The sequence below is a fragment of the Oreochromis niloticus genome, linkage group LG8 (genome assembly GCF_001858045.2).
Source record: "Oreochromis niloticus isolate F11D_XX linkage group LG8, O_niloticus_UMD_NMBU, whole genome shotgun sequence".
NCBI lineage: Eukaryota > Metazoa > Chordata > Actinopteri > Cichliformes > Cichlidae > Oreochromis > Oreochromis niloticus.
In genome coordinates, this window is record NC_031973.2 from 4,346,680 (window position 1) to 4,373,189 (window position 26,510).

The 26,510-nt window shown below is 42.1% G+C and overlaps 1 protein-coding gene across 1 annotated transcript; it reads right to left on the reverse strand.

Moving 5' to 3' along the window:
• Positions 1-1,215: 1,215 nt before the first annotated feature.
• grb7 (growth factor receptor bound protein 7) lies at positions 1,216-24,714 on the reverse strand. Its single transcript, XM_005453686.4, has 15 exons — positions 24,549-24,714; positions 18,395-18,563; positions 16,409-16,526; positions 11,219-11,375; positions 11,023-11,144; positions 8,727-8,801; positions 7,773-7,910; positions 7,565-7,675; positions 6,244-6,342; positions 6,077-6,160; positions 5,872-5,988; positions 3,804-3,861; positions 3,563-3,650; positions 2,647-2,740; positions 1,216-2,557 (listed from the first exon to the last, which is right to left on the reverse strand). The coding sequence occupies exons 2-15, from the start codon at positions 18,556-18,558 to the stop codon at positions 2,411-2,413; spliced, it is 1,572 nt and encodes a 523-aa protein (XP_005453743.1). The 5' UTR covers positions 18,559-18,563; positions 24,549-24,714; the 3' UTR covers positions 1,216-2,410.
• Between the last annotated feature and the right edge of the window lie 1,796 nt (positions 24,715-26,510).

A 26,510-nucleotide genomic window follows, 5' to 3' on the forward strand; every position in this document is an offset into this window, starting at 1 on the left:
TTGTCATATTAAAATGAAGCTTCAGAATGAGAATCAGTACACTTGATAGTTTTTTTTTTTTTTTTTTTTATTGAAGTCTTTAATTAATCTTAAACTGACGTGGTGAATTCACCTAAACCTCAGCAGTGCACTTACAGATCCCATTGTGATTTTTTTTTTTTATAAATTGTAAAAGTGTCTTGTAACATTGTGACTTTTGCCCCTTTGACATGAATTTCCATTCATTTGCCAAACATAATGGATAGCTGTAAATGTTTTTACCATCGCAAGCTTTGATTTTATTGTAATTTTCCACTTCGAATGACTACATTGTGATGTTTGCACTGAATCGTGGATAACAGACCTAGATTAATAGGATTTACTGCTGCAGAAGCCTCAAGGCAGATACTTAATACCTAGCATGAAAGCCCGAATCATCTTGCGCTAACTCGTTTTTGCATGAAATTGATTAAAAACTATAGTTGATGTTTTTTCCAATGTGTCATAAATATGGGAAACAGAACGACAAACAAATGGAGCCCAACCCAAAAAAAAAAAGGGGGGGGGGGGGGAAGAGGAGATACACCTCCCTGGACCGTCACTTACCCACTGCCAAACGGGTCATGCCGGATGATGTTCGCTACGGTCTCTGCAGACTCTTTCACATCTGTTGCAAATGCTCAGTGTGAATCTGCTGTCTGTGATGAGATCAGGGTGCCAATAAGAGCTGCCAGTTCTGCGTGTTCTCAGGCCGATGCCAACTGAACAGCGGTGTGCTAGCACAGGTCTGACTGAAGGATATCAGGTCTGCGCATCACCTCATGGTGTCTGATAGTTTGGCCAAAGCATGCTGAAGGAGCCCACTGCAGGTCAGGTGCCGGTCATGCCGCTGGGTTGAGGTCACACTGGAGGAGCTGGACTATGTAACCTGAATGGGCTGCAGGTATGATGCAAACCCACCAGCGACAAGGACAAAAACAAAAAAGCTGGAGTCAGGAGGGACAAGGAGCGATCATCGAGCTGTGGTCACCTGTTAAACCATGACCTCTATGGAGGTAGTCTCATTTCCTCTCCAGCACACCTGTAGTCACTTCCACCAAAGGAGCTGAAACAGGCTCGCAGTGGTTTCTGCTCCGAACTGGACAGGCTGGCATCCCTTTACTTAATCTGATCATCACAGCATAACACAAAGTCAGTTACAGTTTGAGCAGTAAAAGAATAATTTTCAATTCAGAATCTTTTTAATATGAAAGTTTATTCAACATATAAAACATCTGAAAACATTTCATGTTAATAAAAGTCACAAATCCTGTTCAACATAATAAAATGAGTGGAAACTAAATTTGTCTTTGAATGTATAATGCCCATGTGTGTATACATGCAAACATTTCAGCAACAAATCTTCATGATAAAATCCAAAAATGAAGTGTAGTCAATCACCAAATGTTACCCTTCTCCCCCCTTTTTTGATTTTTTTTAAAAAGCTGGTGCATATTTTCCAAATAAATTCTGAGTAGTGGAAAAAGATTTTGTAATTATTGCATTTTCTCTCCACCTCAGCACCAGCTCTGCTTTTTGGTGTAAAACTACACTTTTCATTACACGGAGAAAACTGTCAGAAATCATCGACCTATAAAATAAAGGGTTACGATTGAGTTGATGTATAACTTTGACCGCTTCTCTTCGGCAGTTAGCTTTTTACTCTCGTAAAACCAAAACAAGACAGATTCCCCTTCACCATCATTGTGCAAATACAGCAGTGAAATAGCTTTTACTGTTACACGAATTAAAGCTGGTTCTGTTTAAAAGACGAGGCACAAATACAAGTACAAAAAAAACAGCAGTCAGGAGAGTGAGAATTTACATGCTACATGATTGCAACAAGGTGCATTTTATGGTTAAATGTTCTCTCGGTAATCCACACATGCCCTCTTCCTACGCTGAGCTGAGAAATCCATGAATTCCTCCTCTGAGCTTTGAGTCAGAGCGCCCTCTGGTGGCCACACTTCTACTGTGCAGGTGAGAATCACACACCACCTCTTCTTGCTGGTGCTGCTCATCACAGTGAAAGTCTGACTGGCTCATGGCAGCCGCAGCATGGATCCGAATCAAAGTGCACGTCATCAACATGGTCCCCAAAGCGCTAAAAAGTCTGTCCAACGCGGCTAATTAAGCCGTCTCCGGTGGGGCCGCTGCTCGTTAATTAAAATTAAAAAGCAGCTACAGTCTGGAGCTGCACGATGTGGAGAATAATGTGTTTAAAACTAAAGGGAGGAGGAGCAGAGAGTATGCTTTTCGCCCGTCTTCCCTCGAGTCCTCGTTTCACAGCCTGATAAATTCATCACACTGCAGTGAGAGATTTTCTTTGACAACCTGAGTGGGGAGTTCGGGTGGTGCAGCTGGGCAGAGGTGAGGTGAAGGAGCCGCGGGTTTATAGCGCGACGCAGACGCAGGGGTGTTTGAGGCACACTGGCAGGATGCCCTTGTTGATTTGATGAAACTCGACCAACTGCAGGAGGTCAATGAAGAGCGTGTCGCCGTCGTCCATGGTGTAGTACTTCCTGCCGCCGTTCTCAAACTGCAGACACGAAGATGATCAAAATTAGGGCGCGTCATACACACAGAAGGCTTCTCTTTTTAAGCAGAGACTGAATGAAGGGAACTCACTGGGATCACCAGGTAGTGTTTGGTCTTCAGCTGGTAGCACAGCGACAGGACGAAGCACCGAGCGTGCTGCTGGCTGTCACGAATCAGGAACATCCTGCAAAAAGCAGCTCGAGTTAAAACTCCAGAAAGAAATGCACCACAGACAATCCTGCAGCCTGTGGGATCACTGGTAGAGCTACACAGAGGACGTGTTTTATGTCAACTTGCCCAGTAAACCCAATTATATGATCTTCAGTACATCACTGAAACTTTCTTCCTCTATTAAACCTGACAGGCTGGATGCTGTATTCAGTATTTGAGTGCACTGCACAAAAGCACCATGAGAGGCGGCCTCTACAGGTCAAAGATTGCAACTGCAAGAAGTGAACTTGGTTCATGTTCAATGTAACTAGAACTACCACTTTCAGCAAATATGGTGAAACATTCATGGGAGCTGAGCTGTAACAAAACATGCTAGCTGCATGTAAGGCTTCCAGTGAGTCATCGAGCACCAATGAGGCTTTGTGGACTACTTGGGAATTGTAAATAAAGACTGTAGCGCTTGACCCAGGAACCCTTTCAGCCCAGTGATGAGCAGATGTCTGCCAGCAGCAGAAAGTGTGAGTGGTTCCCTCTGAGAATAACAGAAGGGAGAAATAAGAGCATCACCATGTTCCCTCTGCGGTTGGGTTGTGGTGGCAGCAGGCTAAGCAGAGTAGTGGTTCTTTCCAGTTCCTTCTAGGTGACCTAACCCAGTCCCAGGCTGGATGAGACCGATAATCTGTCCCCGTCTGTGTGTTTGGCTAACATTAATAGCAATAGCACAACCTTGCAGTTTTACATTCACATGCTAAATACTCTCCATGTGCAACTACTTGAATACAAACTGATCACTGCACAGGCACACTCGTACAGATGTGATGCCTTTACCACTCACCCGTCCACCAGCCCCTGCTTCTCTATCAGTCTCTGTGCTTCTTTTCTGGAAACACCACCATGAAACCACGGCTGGGTCTTGTGGATGGCTAAAAGAACCCAAAAAACAAACAAAAAAAAAACAAACAAAAAAAAAAAAACAATAAGTCTTGTTGCATTTGTTTCTTTTTAAAAAAAAAAAAAAAAAAAAAAAAAAAGGAACCCCTGGACTACGACCCACATCTCCACTCATGTGAACTTACAGGAAGGTCTCACAGCAGAGTTCAGGTTAGGCAGACTGCACCTCAGGGCCTCTCGCCTCTGTGGCAGAGAAGGAAAAACAAGAGAAACCAGTTAAAACATCAGGCATTTACAGTCACCTCGTCTCCAAAAACCAGCCGGTAATCTCAGGCTGGGTGGTGAGTTAGCTGCAGTCCAAGTTTATCACGTTAAGCTAAGAGCAAATTCCTGAGAACGCCGATCAAACACTGGATGCAAATTTCTTTTGAAGAGAAAATGAAGAATTGAAGGTCTACGTCTGTACTCAGATATTTGTTGTGAAAAGAATTCATTCCCTTTTAGAGATTTGTATAAATATGCATGTTTTTTTTAGTGTGGAAATAGAGCCTGCACTGTCTCTGCTTGGATGCCTGACATCTCTCTCTCTGACAGCAGTGGCTGTCAGGCTTCAGTTGCTGATTTAGTGACTTTTCCCTCCAAAGAGCGCCTAGTGAAAAATCTATGGACGGTGCAGAGAAGGATTTGCTCTCGTGCCGCAGGCACACCTCGCTCTGACTGCTGTTTACGGCGAGCAGCACCCACTCACTGTGGAATGGGGAAAAAAATAAGACATCTTGTGGTGTCTAAATTCCTCTGTCCGCAACCAATTTACAGAAAAATAAAGTTAAAAAAACAAAAAAAACAACAACACCACCACAGTGGCTTTACCCTGCATGTATAGTGACTTTATTAAATGACATTTTAGTTCTATAATCTCACAGCTGTTTGTGAAATGGTCACAATTGTAAATAATTAGATTTTTCCATTGCTCCCATCTCACATGTACCGATTTGCATCCATATACACAAAGTGAATATTTTTCACTTAAAAAAAACAAAACAAAAAAACCCAAATAAATAAAAAAATATATGGTGAAAGAGTCCACATTTGATGCCGGAGGTTTGACGCTGCCATGGATCATTTCACCACTCATGTTTATTTATCAGCCCATTAGTTATTTTAATGGTGTTATTGTCATCTGTTAGGATTAGACAATAAAATCTACTCTGTTAGATTCAACTAGTAAAACTTCTCAGGAAGGCAATAAAAACATTTTACGATTCAAGTTTGAATATAACGGTCTGACATTTTTTCCCTTGGTTGCCACAGCGACGGATGAGCAGTTAAGAGTCTCCACAACATGCAGTTTGTGCTGCAGACATTAATCATTTCAAGCATGCTGGGCTGAATGTAAACAAAACAACAAGACAGTTATTGATGTTATTTTTGTGACCATTCACCGTTTGCCATGAGGTCGAGCTGAAACCACATTACGTAAGCATGCTCACCGGTTTCCTTTTAAAGCCTTTACAACAAGTTTGATGGATGCTCAGATTAGAGACCCAAGTTTCACACAGGGATTATCTGGACATACTGAGTGAAACCTGAGCTGTGATTCAACAGCTCAGGTCGCTCTAAGCACATCCCAAATATGGTCATTCCTCCCAGCTGCTGCTCAAACCTTGTGTTTGTGAGGGGAAGTTTACAATTAGAAAAATAAAGTTTGCCGAATTAATCAGCAGTCACCGTTTGCTGTGCAGCAGTGGAAATATTGACAACCATCACTGGAATATTTTACTGCTGTTACAGGTACTTTGATCTGAGAGCACTAAAATAATTTTGTTTCTATATATAAAAGTGTCCTTTTAAACTTTTTGCTTCAGCGATGTTATTAAAAGCTGTTAAAGCTGCACTTTACACGGGGTCGTAGCATTGCGTATAAAGCTAACAGGAATTTTATGACTCTTCCCATCAGCTCTGTAGTCTCAGCCAACTCGCTGTCGGTGTCACAGGCCTGAGCTGTGCTGGATCAGCCTCGCTGCTCTCAGGTAGCCTATGTCAGCTGCAAACCCATGAGTACAATCACTGGACACTAACCAACCAGGACCAAACTGTACACAACCAACAATAGAAATGAGGTTTGTTTGATTTTGTTCTGTGAAGCACTTTGAACTGTACTAACATGCTGGAAAGGTGCTCCATTAATAGTTTCTGTATGCAGTTTAATTAATGGGGGTCTGGTCCTGCATCAGCACCTCCCTCCATCCTTACCCTCCATGCAAGCCCCTCCTCCCGCTCTGCGCTCTGGGCCTCCATCGGGTTCTGGATGACCCTCCCGCCAGCCTTCCCAGAGAAGTCCATGGCCACCAGGCTATCCTCCGACTTTGACTGCCCACACAGATAAAAGAAGAGCATGAACATGAGGACGATCCAAAGAGGCTCAAACTCTCTGCTGCATCGTGTGTGAGGAGCTCACTTTGCCATCTGCAAATCTGGATCCTTCCACTTTTTGTGGAGCTGCTTTGGACATCTCATAGTTACGCTGGAGCTGCTTCCCGTACTGACAGCACACGAGACGGTTATAAGTACACATGGATAATAAAATGATAAACAAGGTGTTTCTTGCATAAATATGGACAATACCTTGAACAATCTGAAGGCGGACGTCCAACAAGTTCGTGTCTGCTCGTTCTCAGCACACAGGATCTTCAGGTCCTGAACACGGATGGGATTTTTGGACGGCTGTGCAAACACAAGTGAAAGACAGATTTATTGAAGGCGCACAAATATGGAGGAAACTGCCAAAATTTAAAATAAAAACAGAAATAAATGTCTCAATGTGAGAGACTTGGCTACAGTCACACACAGAGTGGGCAGCAAGTTACTGACAACTCAGTTCCCCAATCTTTTATTTTGAAAGTTTAACACATTTGCGTGGCAATCAAAAAGATCGCCATTCGATTCAGTGCAGATCCAACAAATCAAAACATGCAGTGCCACCAGCAGCCAAAAGTAGCTGCTATTGGCTGACTGATGATTTGAGCTGCCGTGAGACTCATTCCACGGTCGTCCACTGTGAGACGGAGGACTCCTCTAATCAGAACCTGCAGCAGGAGGAGAGTCAGTGCTCCATTTTTGCAAACTGTAGTCCAAGATGGCGGCGTCCGCGTACATCCAGGTAATAAAAAAAGCTTAGTGACAAGAAAGCCAATATTTGCACCACGTCTCAGTGTCAAACTATATTTAGTATCATTAATAAATTTATACAATGTAGCTGCTCCACTTGCACACCATGCTGCAGCTTGTATCGATTTTTGGGTGTTATTTAATTTTCCTTTCAGGATATCAGGAACTGGCCTGCTGACCATCTCAGTCCAGCCTCCAGGCCAAATTTTCCCCATGTGTGTTTTCAATTCAGCGGCTGATCTGGATCGTTTTCACTCCCTGCAGTAAGGAAAACAGGAATGATGCCACATCTCGGTAAAGGAGTTCTGATTTTGTGCGTGCAGGTTCACCGTCATGGCTTCTGAGCCATCATTAATACACCTGTTTCCTTCTTCATGTGACAAGTGAAAGTGATCTTTATTGACTCAGTGAGCCACAAAGACTACACAGGCAAGAGGAACGCTAAATGGAAGAGGTGACTGAACAAACACGAGATCATCGTACAGAAAAACCAAGGAGGTCAAACCACTCTGTGGGATTTTTCCACTGACCAGGTTGATCACTCGGGACATCTTACATCCAGTCAGCATCTCTGGAGTTCTGTCTGTGGTTTGTCAGATTGCAGCTTTATGCTTCTGTTTATTGAACTAGGAGGGATGCCTTTATTGTGAAGCATCAGCAGAGCTTCCTTTCATTAACAGATCATGTAGTGCAAAAACACTTGCAGTGTTTTTGCACAGTTGCTTATAGTGGAAAAACCCTGCATGCGTTTACCCTGCCTTGGGGGAAAAAAGCTCACCTTGATGCAGAAGGTGAAGTCTGTCGGCGCTCCGTACAGTTTACGGCTGTTCACCACAGTGTAGACGTTCAGATCGTCCAGATCAGCCACGTACTGCAGGTGACGAGGCTCCTGCACGGAAACACACAGAACCTCGATTTACTCCTCAAACTAGAGGCAACATAGTTACTGCGACTAAAGTCTGTGTGACTGTGCTGGATCTGCTGACCTTGGACGAGCCCTTGGTGGAGCTGTAGAGTCCCGAGCGGCGCAGGAAGAAATAAACCTTCTTCCAGGCCTTTCGACTTGGTTCTTTAACATGCAGGAAACCCTGGATCTCCGGACAGGTCCCGGACTTCAGCAGGTTCTGATGAGTAAACACAGCTCATTACTACAGCATTACTGCAGGAACCTCAAATCACATACTTCCATACTGAAAAGCACTTCTGCACTCAGAGACTCCAAGCACTCAGATGGTGTATGCACGAGTAAATTTATGAGTAAATGCATTTTTGAAAGCATTTCTCATATTTTGTTTTAAATAGTTTGAAGAGCAAAGTTGAGGAAGATGCCTTTCAGATAAAACACATTTGTAGTGTCTTCCTCACAGTGAGGATTACGACTTATTAATCCAGCACAGGTATCAAATCAGAATTTGCCTTTGACTGTCTTCCAGCACCACAGTACTGATATTTCATCGTAACTGGAAAACGCCAGATCAGTGCATAGATGCAGAGCCCCCAAATGTTTAAACTTTATACAGATTTTCAGAGAGTCCGATTTTTTTGCTCCTTCAGAATTAACGAGAAAAAAAAAAAAAAAAAAAAAAAAAAAGTCTTCAAATGTGAATTTCAATGTGACAAGTTTTTTGGTTTTTCATGCATCAGTAAGAGGTTTTTTTTTTTTTTTTTTTTAAAAAACCTAATTAAAACAAATGCTGGCTTTTTGCTTTTTAGTAATATCATACATTAATGCTGGACCCTGTCATTCTGATTGAACCTTTGTAAATACACGTTTCATTTTACATTGTCAATTATAATCTTAAGATGTTTTGGTTTTGCAGTGTAAACCACTCCGAGCAGCAACATTAAACATCATTAAGCCCTGAGCTGACAGATCTAGCAGTGCTTTCAGCGTTGCTTGCTGCCGCTGTGAATGAGCTTCTGATTTCAGGACAGTTTACCTTAATGAGCTCTGATGATGTCATACCCTTGTTGACATCAGCGCTGTCAGAGATCATGGACTCTGGGAAGAAGAGCTGTGAGAAGAAGCAGAGGACTGTCATTAAACCCCTGAGACGATCAGACACTCATTTACATGACAAAGAAGCTTCTTCTCCTCCTGTGACTTCATCATCCAACCAATCAGTGAGCAAGGACCACGACAAACTACACAAAGATAAATATACACCACACCTTCCAATCAATCATGATCCTTTGTTCAAGATGTGAAAAAAAAAAAAAAAAAAAAAAAGTGCAATAAAATAAGTGATCAGAAAAAGCCTGAGGTAAGTTTCCAGTCGTGTGCACAAAGAAATCAAACTGGTGCCAAACTGGCACTTTCGAAAGTGCCCAGAGGGAGACTGCTGCTGCGGTTGTGTTAGCTTAAAACATGCAGGTTTCTGCACGTTCATCAACTTAAATTTAACACTAACGCAGATGGTTAATACCCACTGTGCCCGGAGCGTGAAGGTGTGATGGAAAACCAACGAGGAAACATTAAACTCTTATTATTGGTATTAAAATCACGCTCAAGCAATAACTCCCCTCACAGGACTCGCATAACCGCTATAAAAGAGATAATTACGCATAAACAAAATTAAAACCCACCAAAGAAATGTCATCATCAGATTTGGAAAAAAAAAAAAAAAAAAGAAAAAAAATATCTGACTGTTGAAACCATCCAACAGTCAGCAAACTGAAGCATTTATGTTGTAATGTGACCGAGCAAACACTAAATAAAGAACATTTACTTTGCAGCTTTTGTTTTTCAGCGCTGTAGCCACAAATGTGGCTGGATGGGTAATTACAGCACCAAAGGAAAGAAAATTACACCCATTGTCTGGCAGGTGCTAACGTGCAGAAATGTTTTACACAATCCCAGAAAGGCAAAGTGTCTGCTGGAATCACTGGACTGTTACCTACTAATTTCAGTGCAGCATTGAGTAAATCAGCATTTATAACATGGGAAAATCCCCACTAACAATGTTCAGCTCAACACTGCACAGGTCCAGATGTGCTGCAGAGGTGGACCAACATGTGACCTGGTCAACACCCGGTGTGCGCTCTCTGCTCAGAAAGACACCAACATAGACAACTACAGCAGCAAAACACATCAATCTACGTCAACTGATGAAAAACGCACTGAAAAATAACACGAGGCTAAGAGGGCAGAGACTTTCTCTGCACAAAGCATGAACTGTTTTTATTGGAAAATTACAAGACCAAGCAATTTGAAAAAAGTGTACTTCAACAGTGTTCTTAAAGTATCTTTATACCTCTGGATCTGTAACTCTACCATGATGGAGGTGCAGATGTGACAGAGCTGCAAAAAGAAAACCACCAAAACAAAGACAAAAAGCAGAAATTGCAGATATTATAATCTAAAGCAAGAAGAGGAAAACGCAAGACCTTACACTCACAACTACATGCTAAGCATTTAAGGAGGAACTCCAGCCAACTGTACTGTGAAATATGAATTTCAAGCCGTGTATATGTAAAATAGGAGCAGTTACACCAATTATTTTGACATGTACTGAAGAGGAGAGGACATGTTTCTGAGTCTGCATCCCTGACCGCTCCTCCCTCTGTGAGAGGACAGTGTGGTCCGGCAGTGCTTTGGCTTTAAGAGATGTGCAGCTGTAGGTTTATCAAAGGAAACCGGCACTCATATTTAACCACATTCAGCTTCAGTGCATGGATGCTAGCGTTAGCCACACCATGCAAACTAATGTGACATAATTTAGCAACATTTAAAATGACGTTACTTTTAGACTTCAGAGAATGCAACATCTAGGCTACATTTTCTTACTTTCACTAACACAATCTTTAACTGTACCTCAAAATTTCTGTTTGCTTTATGCAACTGTGCAAGTTTAAGGCCTAAATGTACCATCTTATTCACTCCTGAGCCTTCTGGAGGCAGTGTGGGCACACATCAGAGAGCCGTGGGACGGGACTGGTTTCAGTGTGTTTCAAGTGTCGTTTCTGTTTAACAGCACAGGTGACAGCGCAGAGTCGATGTAATGAAATATCTGAGGCATTAAGTCAGTGTGTCTGCACCAGCACGCAACCTGTCAATCAAGCCACCATGACGTCAGGCCTTATTAACATCCACTGCACCGACTTGTTTAATAAAGACTGAAAATGCCTCTGCCGAGTCTGCTGTTATGCAAGAAGGGAAAAAGGGTTATTCATTTTAGAGTCCGCTCTTTAGATTTGCATTGTCACATGGTTTTAAACACACTGCTGGCTGCATACCATTGGCTTCCTGAAGAACTCATACTTGGCATAGTTCTTGCAGAACATAAACCTCGTGTCACCCTTCAGAGACCAGGTCGCCTGAACCTCCAACACAACCTCGTGGTCCTCCAGACACCTCTCTGTGGAGACAGGATGAGGTGTGAGAAATTTCAACGTACCGCGGTTAAAAGGTTCGTTCACCGCGTCGTCTTACCCAGACCGAGGGTGGGATGGACTTCGAGGAGGGCCCAGTTTTCCTGGTCGCTGCAGTGAGCCGTCTGCACCAACATGTGGCACACCTCCCTGGCTGTGGCTCCTGGAGAAACCCACACCGACCTGCTGTGGCTGTCCTCTCCATACACCTTAATCGCCTGAACAAGTATTCACATACATCACGTCAATAAAATCACCAAAAACGCCTCATGTTTTATCCAATACTTCACACATAATGATTTCAGTTGGTGCTAATATTAATCTTTGTCAAAACAAAAGATGAAGTCAATTTGTTTTTGTTTTTAGAATTTCCCAACCTTGCATAACAGAATTGCAGAGACGCAATTTTTTGTTTTCTGCATTTAGATTTTAATTAGCTTCTTAACTTAAAAGAAATAAATTACATTTTAGGATGGCAGCAGTAGGCATTACCTAGGAGAGTCAAGAGAGATGCTGCTGGCAGGCCTGGGCACGCTCTCATTGTGAGCTACTGACAGCCAATAAATCCCCAAAGAGACTTAATTTTATAGTTAAAGTTTCAGAGACAGCTACTTTAAAAAAAGCTGCAACCTAAGTGAAAATTAAAAACTATGAGAAAGTGCACTGCTTACAGACAATCATGAATATTTGAGATAACCTGACAGCTCAGATGGAGCAGAGAAATGCTGCTTTACTGACAAACTTAAACTCTGTGCTCACAGCTGAACTGTATGATTCGCAGAAGAGCCTCCGTAGGCGTGAGACCCTGACCCATCCCTGTGTTAATGGTTGCGCTACGCCGCTATTGTTTTCTCTGCACATGTGGCTAAAGCCCATCAGCTCAGGTTCCTGAGCATCCATCCTCGGATGCGTCTTGTAGTGGGATCAGTCTTCGCTCTGATCCTCTACATTCACGTTAAGCCACCTGAACTTAACCGCGATAGGTCACCGAGTTCACGGAGGAGCAGAAGAATGCTCGGCTTTAAGCATTCAGCGTGAGACTCAGCTTTGAGGTTCATATTATCTCCAATTACACACTTGCCGTACCACCTGGTGACAATTATCACAACCACATCAGGCAATAAATAAACTATAATAACCAGCTGCAAAAAAAAAAAAAACCAAAAAAAAAAAACCCAGTGTTGGATTAGAAATGAGCCAATGAACACAGCTTTTTAAAAGCAGCATTTAGGATCCTGGAGAGTCTGTAGATGCTCTGCTCGTATCTGAGGTTAGACACCATGTGCACAGTGTGACATCAAGCTCACTGCTGGCACCACTGGCTATACCTGTGGGACAAATGTAGTACGAGGTAAAAACAGCATTATCTGAGACACTAACGAGTGCGCTACATGAGTCTTACAGCTGGTTTTGGCACCGTTTCAACATCAGTGCATTCGAGACAAGCAGCCAAGATCCTGCCAACTGTTGTGCAACGTCAGACAGCCACAATGTATTTAATAAGCCTTGACACTTAAATGGAAGGCCCTTTTAATTCTTCCTAATTTTAGTCTGACATGGGCGAGACTTGTTTTATTCTTCATCTTGTTTGCGTCTTAACTTTGAGCGTCTACACCGCAGGCTTCAGACCCAATCCTCTCCCATCTTCACCTGCACGCGCTGAGGTAAACAGACCGATGAAGCAGTCGCGCTGGTGCGCTCCCGAGGTGAACCGACTGCAGGTTATCCACCGGTCAGGATGAGACTGAGCGCGCTGCTGTCTGACACGTTGTCTGGATCTCGCAGCACGCTTTCAAGCAAAAGACAACGAACCTGCCCGACCAGAAACCCCTGAAACCTGCGCCTGTCAATCAATTAAGTCCAGACTGGTTGGGCAAGTGGCTGCGTCAGCCATGATAAATAGGTACCATCGACCAAGCGGGATTATGGGGAGGAAAATTCTTTTAGCTGAAATCCCCGCAGGTCAGTATCCAGTCAGTCCACTGACTATTCACTCGGGTCATTTGAAAAAGATAAATACATACGTTTCCGTATTTAAGACACAAAGCTCATGATTTTATCTTTTAATCCAAAAGGAACTGGTTTCACTGGTTTACTACAAACACCTTTTACGCTCACACACGTGTGCGTTAATGAAAAGCAAAGAGTGAAGACTATCCTCTATGGTAGTCATTCATAACCTCCAGATCGCCACAGCCCATTTGGAAAGCTGAAAATCTTCTGCAGCCCACACGAAGCTGACTCACGACTCTGCTCACGAGCTTTTGTGTTTTCAGATTCATTTTGATCTCGTTCCTCGTTTGTTTCTTTTCAGGTTAATGCTCCACTTAACGACTTTGTATCCTGCGCTGCTTTAGTTTTTCCTGCTACTGATGGGATCAAAAAACACGTCAGAATGCATCATTTTTACCAAAATTACAAAATTAAAACTACTTTTTAAATTAGATGTTTGATGGCTCAATGTTATCTGTGCATTTGAGTTGATTATTTTATTTTCAAAATTGCTGGAAACTAAAAATAGTAAATTAAATTAAAAGCTTGTGTAAACATCCTCTGCTTTTCCTGCCAGCATCAGCTTTTTCACCACATGTTTAACCAGCTGCAGGGAGAGAGAAATTTACAGAGGTCCAGCACGGATAAGTCCCAGCTCCGAGCAGGTGTGTTGGAAGGAACAGAGTTCAGGACAGTCAAGTTCTTCCACAGCCAACTGGGAAAAGGATTTATTATTTATAGAATTGCTTTTGGCCCTTTGTGTCTGCATGACTAAACTCCTGTGCACAAATTGTGACCTCAAAGCTGGAAACGCACTCAAACACACTCTTTCGCTCAGCTTCTTGATCTGGATGAACTCACCATTCTGTGATTTCACAGATTTAAAGATGGCAGCAAAGATCAGCTTTAGTTTCAGCATTTTATCGCTGTGTGTGGAGCTGCTGGTGATGGATGGGAGGAGCTGAAAAGATTGTTTTCTTCACCTTTAAGCTTATTGAGCAGGTGGTGTGATAAAAAGACTTTCACTGGGGTTTTGACTGAAGGATTTGATTGTGATAACACTAATGAAGCGCAGCTGCTTTCGAACCTGAAAAATAAACTTTTTTCACTCCACCTGGGTTCACCATCCCAGTCATGGCGCCTCTGTGCTGCTGGCCATGTGTAAGAGAAGGCAGGCTGCAGCTTCATCATAAAGCCCATAGGGTGGAATATGTCGTCAGCCCAACCTTTGCAGCTATAGCAGCTCTTCTGGGACGGGTTTCCACAAGGTTTAGGAGTGTTTATGGGAATTTCTGACCACTTTTCCAGAAGCACATTTGTGAGGACATTTGGACTTTAAGGCCTGGCTCGCAGTCTCTGTTCTTCCACGTCTTTACGGACCTGCTTTGTGCACTGGTGTGCAGTCACATTGGAACAGGAAGGGGTCATCCCCAAACTGTTCCCGCAAAAACCACCTCACACTGAAATCCCCCCTTCTGCCAAACTTTACACCACTGCTCGAGTCCAGCGGCGGCGTGCTTTACGCCACTGGATCCAACTCTTTGCATTAATCTTGGTGATGCAAGTCTTGGCTGCAGCTGCTCGACCATGAAGCTCTCTGTGCGTTGTTCTTGAGCTGATCTGAAGCCCACATGAAGTTTGCAGAACTGTAGCAACTGACTCTACAGTAAGTTGACGACCTCTGCCCACTATGGGCCTCAGCTGACCCCGCTCTGTGATTTTACGTGGTCTGCCACTTCCCAATCACTTCCATGTTGATATAACCACGATGTCCTGCTGGGATTCACTGAGCTCCTGAGAGCGACAGTCAGTTCGTAGAAGCAGTCTGCATGCCTGGTGTTTCATTTTATACACCTGTGGTCATGGAAGTGATTGGAGTACCCGAGTTCAATGATTTGGATGGATGAGTGAATACTTTTGGTAACAGTGTCTGACAGAGTCCTCTTCACCGCCCACACGCACGTATGCGCGTGGAATGTTCACGGCATCCAGCATCGCCTTCCTGCTGTGTTCTTCACACGCAGAGTCACACTCTCAGTTTCATTAACCTCAAACGGTTCATGTAATGAGAAAGAAGTCCACTGACTATCGGGAAATTGATTTTGTTGAACCCTAGAAAGACCTGAAGACGTCCTCAGGGGAACAAAAAGTTCAAAGTCACGCCGAGTGCATTTCAGTTCACACAGACGTCACTCAAATCGAGGGTGACAAAAGGTAAGAGCATCGATGTTTTCTGGTGGAATATTTAGAAAAAATGAAATAAATTCAGTCCACAGCTGACATGCTGATGTAACTGCAGACATGTTTACTCTGGCAGTGTTTGTGATTCAAAATGAGTCCATGCAGGCATGGCAACACAGCTCAGCTGTCAGTCACAATCAGACAGGTTAAGACACAGGTAAAGGCTCCGTGTTCTGATAGCACCTGTCAGACCCTGCAGAGCCAAGCAGGTGTGATGGAATTCACACAGTAGAAGCTCTGATTACGCCAAACAAACACTTCCTACCAGTACAATAAATCCCATGAAAATAAAAGACCTAACCCAACAAAGTGTTGCTTCATACCGTACTTTCTAACTCCTCTAGCCCGACTCTGGCAAGTCTGACGTGAAACGGAAATTACAACCTGAAGTAGAAGTTGGGGCGACCGTTGCTCAGGGGGTTGGGAAGCGTATCTGCAAACGGAAGGTCGCCGGTTCGATCCCTGGGCTCTCTGTCCTGGTCGTTGTGTCCTTGGGCAAGACACTTTACCCTACCGCTTACTGGTGTTGGCCAGAGGGGCCGATGGCGCGATATGGCAGCCTCGCCTCTGTCAGTCTGCCCCAGGGCAGCTGTGGCTACAACAGTAGCTTGCCTCCACCAGTGTGTGAATGTGAGCGTGAATGAATAATGGCATTGTAAAGCGCTTTGGGTGCCTTGAAAAGCGCTATATGAAATCCAATCCATTATTATTATTATAATAGAAGAAAACAGGAGGATCCACTGGGGACAGTTTTGAAAGGTGGATTAATGATAATTTGCCTGCAGAATTGCAACACTTATTTTTTTTTTTTTAAAAAGCATGACTGAAAGTCTAAAATGAGGTTTGAATTCAGGGAAACTGAAAATGGGGAATGAAAGGATTAAAAATGCAGCGGTCACTTTAACAAAATATTCAAAATAAAAGGAGACTTTAGAGCTATAAACAGAATATTTACTACTGGAAACATTTAAAGGGGTACCTTGGATCTCTGAATTAGCTGATTACGAAGGACACTTACATGTTTGTCACTCGACTGTGGTGGAAATGAACTGATCAGCACCGGAGATTTGGACAGCTCAGGGAACGGGTTTGGTATGGACGGGACGGAGGAAGAGAACGACTCCACGCCCTTCGCCCTGAAACATTCAGAAAGAAAGAACACAACGACATCAAAATGAGGCAAACTCAGAAAAACTGACAAATAAGCTCATTGTGCAGTCAAATGATAAGCCTAGTAATATTCTATATTTATCTTGATGATAAACAAAAAAAAGAATCTACTGTAACAAGCATGATGCAGACACAATGAAGCCGATTATATTCATTTCTACTGGGGCTGAGAATTGGGACATAAACGAATCCCAACAACAAGTCGAGTCTCACGTGTTTGAGACGGTCAAAGTTCACGTAGCTAACTGCAGCGTGCACGTAAACCCAACAACATGACAGTTCGCCCCCTGCAGGCCTGAACTCATATTGCACGTTGATCAGACATTGAGAGGTCAGGTAAACAGTGTCCTGACTCACCTATTCTGCAGGGACGCGGCATAATACGCTTAGCTGCCTGCAGCCATCACACGTGTCAGACGAACTTGACTTTAGGGTTGAAATGTCCTCGGCTACAAGTGAAAATCGAGTGGCATGACATGCTAAATTAGTAAGACTGTTATCAAGACAACATCCATTAGCAACCAGTCATCAGCGTCTGGTGACAAGCGACTCGAGATCCTAGGTGGGTCTCCCTTTAGTCTGAGATTACAGGTGGTTTGCACTACTAAACAGGATTTGAGACTTAGTGAGGTTTAAGCCTGGGTTTTCATGGGTGCTCACTTATTACCGGATATATCACCATGGTAACTTACGCTGCGGCCCTAACCTGCTCCAGAACAGGTTACGTTCCAAATAAAAGATGAGCAAGTATGAAATCCCCATCTCATGACCAATCAGGAAAAATGGCGTCATAGTTCCTGGAAGATTCCTCTAACCCAGATGTGCAGACTAAGAAGATGAAAACTGTTCAAAACCATGATAAACCTAAAACAGGGCGCCTCGGCCTTGCACCTGAATTTCTATAAAACTTGCCAGGTCTAGTCACAGCTCAGCTAAAACTTGTTTGCTGTAAAAATATAAGCAACACATCAATTCAATCGAATATTGAACCATGAATGCAGTCTGGATTTCTTCCCAGGTTTTATGGGAATAATCCCCGTCACCCTATTAAGTCTTTGCTGACACAGCTGGATTTTTTCCCTTTAGTTTTAAAGTCACGTAAATATTTATGCGTCACTTTTCCAAGTGCTCGCCTCTCACATAGTGCTGTATTTGCTGTGAGATTTCCAGCTGTATAACATTTTCCTCTTCCTTTGTAAAACATGCACAGTGAAGAGAGGAGGAGACAGGTCAGATAATTTACAGCGCTAACAAACTGAATGAATTCTAGACCCGGAGGGGGAAAGTGAAAGAGGCAGACAGATGCTGTTACCTAATACTGTTTTAGCTGTTGGGCTGATATCAGTCAGACAGTAATAAAGCTAAATGATTCATAATCATGTGGGGGGGGGGGGGGGAGACTGCAGCAGTGGGAGAGCCTATATTTTTTCACCCAATGCTGGAAGAAGGAACCGGTCTCCTCTTCCTGGTCTTGCCTAATGTGGAACATCTATTCATTTTACTGCGCTGGCACAGAGGTGATGACATCTCTGCATCATGAAAACGTCGCTCTCTTTGTCTTAGCTCATCCATCAAGCCGAGATAAAGAAATCCAGCAAAGAAAAGAAGTCAAACAGCACCTGTGTGACATCTACCCACTGACAGCTCACAGTATTTATTGCGTCTTTAAGACTGGGAGGAACAGAAACTCACTTCTTTAAACATCAGATGACTCTTGAGTCACTGACTTGAGTCAACATCCACCTCCTCCTTCATGAGTTTAATGATTCATGTCCATGTTGTGTGTGCGTGTGTATTGAGCAGTCACCATGAGTAATGTGTGTGCTGGTCGTACCTGTTTGAGGTAATCAGGATGGGCTGGGAGCGGCGGATGGATGGCGAGTCAGATACCAGAGGAGCCAGAGTGAGAGTAGAGCTGCCCAACAGCGTCTCGGCCGATTCCTCCTTCGTCTCCGAGCGCTCAAACACTTCTGTCCAGGAACCTGCCACCTCCATCATGTTACCTGAGGGCAAAGGTGAAGGTCAGCCCCCAGTCACAGGCTGCTCGAGAGCTCAGGTTTATTATTATAGCCGATGTCGTCCATGTTGCAATGAGCTCGCTGGTAAAATCCACATGCAAAATACTGCTGACCTTTACTCAGACAGAGGGAGTGTTCCAAGTACTAAAAGTATAATTAATAAAACTTAATCAGCCAGCTGTACGTCAAAAATGTGAGTGTAAGCATGATGACTGGGAGAACGACATTTCTGTGCTGCATTATTGGAGAGATATTAATAGAAACAGTAAACACTGCCTGCTGATTCCAGATTTTCCATCCATTTATTTTCGACTACCCAAATCAGGGTCACGGTTGGGCTGGAGCCTATCCCAGCCGTCATACGGCATTCACACCTACAGCCAGTTTAGGATTAAACCGTCATGGATGTTTTTGGACAAACTTTACATTTTGTGTATATCCAGTGTTTTTCATAAGCCATTATTTCAGGATTATGTTCTATATTGATGGTTTAGTCAAAACATATTGACTAGATTACAATTTCAAGCTCATTTTCTGTGGCTTGTGTTACTTATGTTGGCATATTCTAAAAGTGCAAGCCTGTAGGGTAACAATCTTTTGTATCTGCCTCATTTTCATTCATTTCACCAAAACTACTTTCATAAGATTTTCAAAATAAAGGTAGATATTATGCCACTGCCATTCAGAGGTACTACCTACTTTATTAGGAACACCTGTTCATCTTCTCACTAACACAGACAACAGCGGACGACCTGCCGAAGTTCAAACCGAGCATCAGAACGGGGGAAGAGGAAGGAGAGACGCGATTTAAGGGAAGTGAGTTTGAATGTCGGAGTATTTCAGGAACTGTTGATCAGAGATTTTTCCACATAGCCTTTATAATTTACAGAAAATGATCTGAAAGGGAGAAAACGTTCAGTGAGCGGCAGTTCTCTTGGTTACAGGATCAGTGCTCACGTAGGCTGTGGGCTTTAAACCACAACAGGAAGGACTGAAGTGTTCTGAGCACCGCCAGTCACCACATCTCAGTGAACACGTCACAGACGAGCAGCAGGGCCAAAACTTATCGCCACACTTCAGTTAAATATAATTTCCTTGTTTTGAATCAAAATCTTCAAATAACATGAAGATCATAAGTGCAGAAAATAATACTGCTTCACTTCCTAATAACAAGTACTGAAGTGTGTATGACTGCACTGAGATATCACTAAATAAAAGCAAAAACCAACCTCACACTTTATCATTTATAATCTCAGGGAATACTTAAGCTTCTCTCTTCTCTTTAATTCATGACAGTAATTTTAGAAAGGAGGTTTTGTTTTTTCCATATGTTGACAAACAACTGCACAGAGGTTTGTTTTTCAGATGTGCTGCTGATCTCCGGAAGCTCTTTGTCACCATGTTTGTGCAAATTGACGATAAACAAAATACCTTTCATAACATGATATTAATTACACGCATTAGCATACAATACTACTAGAACAACAGCACGGGTGAGTCATGTTTGTCTTTCTGAAAATAAACCTGCGTGGCAGACAGCCAGAGATAAATGTGAACCTGATTTTCCACAAACACCTACTGCTGCTGCGCGCCGTCTGAATGTGAAAACATTTCCTTATAGGTCGCTCAACATTTCCGTAAACACCCACACTATAACAGAGAGCACTGATTTGTTTTGTATCAAATAAAAGAAAGCACAAAGTTTTAGCTTTTTTTAATTAAATCATTTGCATTTTCAGGCCGGGGTCTTTCTGTGTGGAGTTCGCATGTTCTCCTCGTGTCTGCCTGGGTTCTCTCCAGCTTCCTCACACAGTCCAAAGACATGCAGTTACTGGGGATAAGTTAATTGGTAACTCTAAATTGCCCATAGATGTGAATGTGAGTGCAAATGGTTCTCTGTGTGTGTTTTAGCCCTGCAACAGACTGGCGACCTGTCCATGGTGTACCCTGCCTAAGACAGCTGGGATAGGCTCCAGCCCCCCCGCAACCATGAAAAGGATAAGCAGAAGAGAATCGATGGCATTACATACTCTCTAAAATTAAGATCTCTTCTCAAACTCGTGCTGATTGCCGCTAATAATTGAAGTACCTGCTCAAATACTTTAGGATTTTGACAAATACAAATCTCTTAAAAATTATTTTTAATCATTTGTAAGCAAATTCTAGAACAAAAAAAATACAAGTCAAGCTTATATAAAACAGATTTACAGGTTCATAAAAGCTGGAAATATGGAGCTGGTGCAGGGTTAATACAGTTTTACTATCATTGTATTCATTTTCAGTTCATCGCCAACGCGGGTTTCGGTGTTTTTTAAGTTTCATATTTAGCTGGTGGAGAGGCGTTAGCCGCGCGATAGAAGATATTCATGTCTGTTTAAGACGTCTCAGACATTTGTTTATTCTGAAACACTAAAAACATTTCCTCCACACTTCTTTCAAAGTTTATGTTGAATCATGAGATGCACCATCTACTTTCTGTTGCTCTGTCTAATCTAGTTTATTTTTATTTCAGTGAACCGATCTTTTTCCCTTACATGATAATCTGCCGGAGCACATTCATTCAGATTAGGCAACATTTCATTTTAATGATTCTGCATCAGTTTGCTAACAGGTCCAAAACAAACACCCGACCAGAAAATACACCCGTGACGCGTCTCCAAAACACTTTTCCTTGATCATAATGAAAAAAATCGTGAGATCAAGGAAAGGTGAGAAGGATACCTCATGAGGACTTGAGGGAAAAAAAAAAAAAAAAAAAAAAAAAAAAATAATAATAATCTGTCTGCGCTTGCATGTGGCCGAAGATGTTGCTGACATCAAACTAAAATCCAGGAGGTGGATCTTCGATACTTTACCCACTGGTGAAAAATACCACGTCACTGCCAGAGCTGTAATTTCAAATAAATAGAAATGAACAGATGATGATCGAGAGCAGCTCCCGCCTTCATTAAAGTTTTCCATGCCTGAAGTTAAATTAATTCATAGAACACTTAAATTCAGGTTAAAACTAATGCACGGTGTTCACAGTTCATCTAGTTTAACAAAGGTTGTTGTTAAAGGTTGAAACCATATCGGGGGGTCACAGCATGAAAGGGAAGAGAAACTAAACAAAACTACAAAAGTGTAAATTAACATTTGCATGATCTGTGTCACTCATCACTGCAAGAAAGCGAACATGTGGATTATTGGATGGCATCACCTCCTTTCCTTGCATGGAGGAGGGTCCACTACATCCTCTGGATGCAACAAAGGAAGCACTGGAGTACCTTACAATTTTATCCCAAAATAAGATTTCACTCAACTTTTTCTCCGCTCAAACTTACTTCCACCTGCACAGCTCTCTCATATACGCCATCTCTGGCTTGAAGCAGCCTACAAGTCTCCCCTGCTCTCACTGCGAGGCTCACTGTATTTCAGAGTTTTGCTTCAGGACATTTCAATCAAACCACCATCAAGTGTACCATCGGCAGTAAACCTGCTCCACCACCTCGCTGCTGTCACTCTGTTTTACACCTCAGATTTGATCAGAATTTTATCACACTCCTCCGTCGTTTATCAGATTTCTCGTCCGATAAAATGATGCCGAGCTGCCAATTCAAGGCCTTCGAAACAAGTTTTTGTTTCCAATATGAAAACTTGACTCATCACTTTTGACACGCATTTCTTTTTATGATTCATATTCAAACAATTAGACATTGTCCTCTCTCAGAAAAGCCCTGAATCTCTGCTCTGTGCAGACACAATGAACCCAGAGCATACTGACTGGGTTTATTGTCTCCTTGTTATTGCCATGCAGATCGCGTAGCAGGTGACGAGCTCTGCTGCCAGTCTACAGGTTTAAAAAAACAAAAAAAAAAAAAAAACAACAACAACATCCTTACATCAGAGCCGGGGTATCCGAGCATCGCCTTTATTCTCAACAGCAGCAGCAGATCAATAACACTGCCCTGTTCAAATACAGACACCCAGTGTGCAGCGGTTAGTGGTGCAAAATCTCCCCAGTTTGAAAGAGCCGTGTGTGAACAGGTGTACACACGTTTAAAGAAGAAAAGCACCGGTGGACCACAAAGCAGCTGAATGAAATCTGCAACTTCAAGTCAAGGGCTGCCAACACTATTCATCTGCTTGAAAAATGATGTGTATGCAGGCGAAAAATCCCCATCACTACAAATAAAGTACCACAAACCCGAGTTTGCACATTAAAATATCAAAGTATTCATTTCAGACTGCAAAAGAAACAAAACCTCACCGAGTCACACCTGATTGACTTCACTGTTAAGAAATGGCCTTCTCACAATACAGCAGAGCAGTTTAATTGTATCAACTGCAGACTGATTACTACTAAAATAACACACAGTTTAAATCTGGCTAATTTTCATCATTAATTCATTTCGCAACAATTTTCTGGGGTCTTTAAAATATCTAACAGATCAAAGTCTCAAACCCCTGAAGTTCATTAGTTTAATATATCTGATATTGTATCGTTCCTTATTAATAAAGGGCAAATCATCCTATTTTCTTAGCGAACAAGTGACCCCATTTCCTCATAATCAAATTTACCGCCAACAAATGCTCCACCGAGTGGCAAAATTATTCATTTCACACAGTTTAAGACTTCATTTTTAAGGTTTTTGGCCACATTTACTGCAGCTTCAGATGTGATTGATCATTTATCATGGACACACATTGCAATATCTCACTTGTGATGATTAAACTTGTGAAAATGACATTTTATTGATGATTTATTAGGAAAAGTAACTCCAACTTCCTTTACAACTACTAAAAGTCGGAATGAATTATAATCCAACAGTACAGTTTACTGTAGGCCAATGATAAGGGTCCTCCTGTAGATGGAGTACCTGAAACATGCCGACACACGGATGGAAAACACTTATCACTGATTGGCAATGTAGGCGTTTATCCTCTAATACACTATGAAGAAACACGGTTTCATAATTTCCCATTAAAGCTTCTACCTTATGTTAAGAAATGTGACACATTTATCTGTAGGCGTCAGTGAAACTGCCATCAAACGTAACACTTGTGAGGTGCAGATGTAGCGTTAGAACTTAATACTAAAATTAAGAAAAATGTCTTAAACGTGTTTATTTTGTCCAGCTCATTCAGTTATTTAGTTGAAACCAGGCCAATGATAAAGTCGGCCACGTTCGGCTAAACCCATCCCTGGATGTAATCTTTTATTGGCGAAATCGCAGTGCGCTAAAGTGAAAGAATTAATTTCACAAGTCAAACTTAAACCATTAAAGCTTATCCCGAGCAGTGTTTGAGTCCTCTCACAGACTCTTCTCACATCCGTAAATGAAAAGAGAGCCAGCTGTACATACTGGCAGCACCAATGAAGTCCCAAATCACAGCTAACACAGGTGAGGCGTAAGCGACGTCAGAGAACTCCATAGTGAAACTGTGGGATAATCGCCCACGTGCCTTTATATAACATCAGTCCAATTGAACACAGCTGTATTTAATTAGGACAAAAACAGTGATCAATTCGGTCAAGTTCGGTTGACTACACGGGTCATTTTAACATTTTTTTTGAGAAATATTTGTTTGTTAGGTAAATAAACTGATTTCTCAAGTCCACCTTAAAGCCTTAAAGCATGGATTCTGGAATCTTTGAGTTCTCTCGGCACATCGCGCTTCTTATCGCATCTGCAAACAATAAATAACGAGCTGTGCACCCTGGAAGCCCCAATAAAGCCCGAAATCAAGCAGACACAGGTGAGTTCTAGGCACGGCGCCAGAACTCTATAATGAAACCACGAGAAAAATGGTACTCCTGTCTTTACAAAGACTCTGTCTACTTAAACACATACGTAATTAATTTAAATTGAGCCAACGGCTAATTAGGCCGAGTTCGGCTGACTCCTTGACTTAATATAAAGCTTCATACGTGGTACAAAACCAGCCTGCACCTGTTCTGACAACCAGTTACCATCTTTGAAGACTTACCTGTAAACTCCGTCTGTTAAGTTGGCGGGTTTCAGCTTTCAACCATACTGTTAATATCTTACTCTGATGCTGAGCTTCGCGTTTTTCTAACCCACGGCAGCCAAACAGAAAGCCGATAACTGCGTATGTGTGCTAAAGAGGTGAGAGGGGGAGGAGCCAGTGCGTCAGGTGTGCACGGTGGCCCCTCCCTCGCCGAGGCCCCTGCTGCCATTTACGGGTTTAAAAAAACAGTTTAAACATGTCTGTACCTTCCGGGTTCATGTACTCTTGTGCCATTTTTATTTCTCCTGGAAAATACCAAGGCACTTACATAAAGCAGAGAGTACAGAATCACACCTGAACACAGAATATTCTGAGCCAGTAAAGCAGGGTGGACTCGGGTAAAGAGAAAGAATTTGGGGAGAAATCTCTTTTGCTGGGTAGTTTTACCCATGATTTATAGATCAAATGGTTATTTTGCATCCAGAGCCTCTTGTTTTAATATAGTTTTACTTATTTCACACTTCTTTTGGGACGTTTCTGTATCTCTGCAGTTTTTTCACATCTAGTTTTACTTCCTTTATGCATCTTTCCATTACTCTGTGTCACTTTGTGGTTATTTGTGCCCCTGTGCATTTCTGTGGTTGTTTTGCGTCCCCATTGTGAGGTTTCATTTTTTTTTTTATTGTAGTTATTTTGTATCTGTTTTGAGAATTTTCCATCTCTATGGAGATGTTTTGTATCATCTGTGTATTCTTTATCTTTTTGAATCACTTTGCATCAGTTTTGTTATTATTTTCTCTCTTTCTGTCTCATTGTGATACTTTTATCCTTGTGTCACTTTGTGATCATTTGGGCCTTTTTGTCTGCTCTGCCTTACTTTGTGTCTGCTTTTTGCATCTCTCTGCCCATTTTGCATGCAGTTGTGTAACCCAGCTTTTGTTGCTTTGCATTACTTTAGTTATTTTGCATCTTTTTTGGCTCGTTTATATCTCTTTGCAGTTTTTTGTGTCTCTAAGTAGCCCTTTGTAGCACTATGGTTAGCTTGGATAATTTTGTGGTCACTTTTGAGTGTCGTTGTGTTTGCTTTGCATCTGTTTTTCTGTGACTATTTTGCATCTTTTTGCATTAATTGTATGCCAGAAAAGTCCCTTTAACCTTCTTAAAACAGAGGCCCACCTAGAAGAGCAAGAAAACGTTGCCTTCTTTGTCCGCATGGGAACCGGAAATCTTTGCTGGTTTAATATTAAAAGTCACTGATTGGCTGCCTTTACTGTTTAAAAGTTCCATCCAACTTTATCCAGCAGTTATTTTCCTTTAACCCTGTTTACTGCATATACAAGGCTTTTATATTTTAAAGTAGTATTTTTACTTAAAAAAGTTAAACTTTTTAAAAAATATATATGAATAAATTATCTCACAAATTAGTCAAGAAAATAATAACTGACTAGAAAAAAACAGATTTGTGCAAATTAGTTTTTATTATTTTGACATTTTAACATCTAAAAATTAATCATGAATAAAAATGAAAAATCTGGGCTTTTTCTCTGTTTCATATAAACTAATAAAAACTTTGGGGGGGGTTTTTTGGTTTGTTTTACCAGACACCAAAATGCTTTTTCTGCCTTACTGATAACTAATTGTCTCGATTTTATAGTTTCATTCTCACTCAGACTGGAACTCTAGTCTGCAGCAGGCCTGTATGTACGTGACTGTGTATGTTAGTCTCCACCTAGAGGTGAAATCTGGAGGCTGAGCTTTTCTGTTCAAAGTTTAACCAGCAGTTTAGTCCTGGTTACATTTTTACAGACTGCTGTCAGAGCAAGAAACAAACAAAAGTTTAATATTTCATAAACATATTCATGTTTAAACTTAGAGGAAACACTTCTGCCTCTGCAGGGTAATTATGCAAACCTGTGCTTTCACAGTAATTTCACGTCATGAATGCAGCAACTTAATTTATTAAATCTCTCTCTTCTCTTT

Coding starts and splice junctions, on each gene's coding strand:
- grb7 (XM_005453686.4), bottom strand. CDS start 18,558: ATGATGGAGGTGGCAGGTTCCTGGACAGAAGTGTTTGAGCGCTCGGAG. Junction 11,376..16,408: donor CACAGTCGAGTGACAAACAT/GTAAGTGTCCTT, acceptor ATACTTGTTCAG/GCGATTAAGGTGTATGGAGA. Junction 6,343..7,564: donor ACTTCACCTTCTGCATCAAG/GTGAGCTTTTTT, acceptor GTGTTTGCACAG/CCGTCCAAAAATCCCATCCG.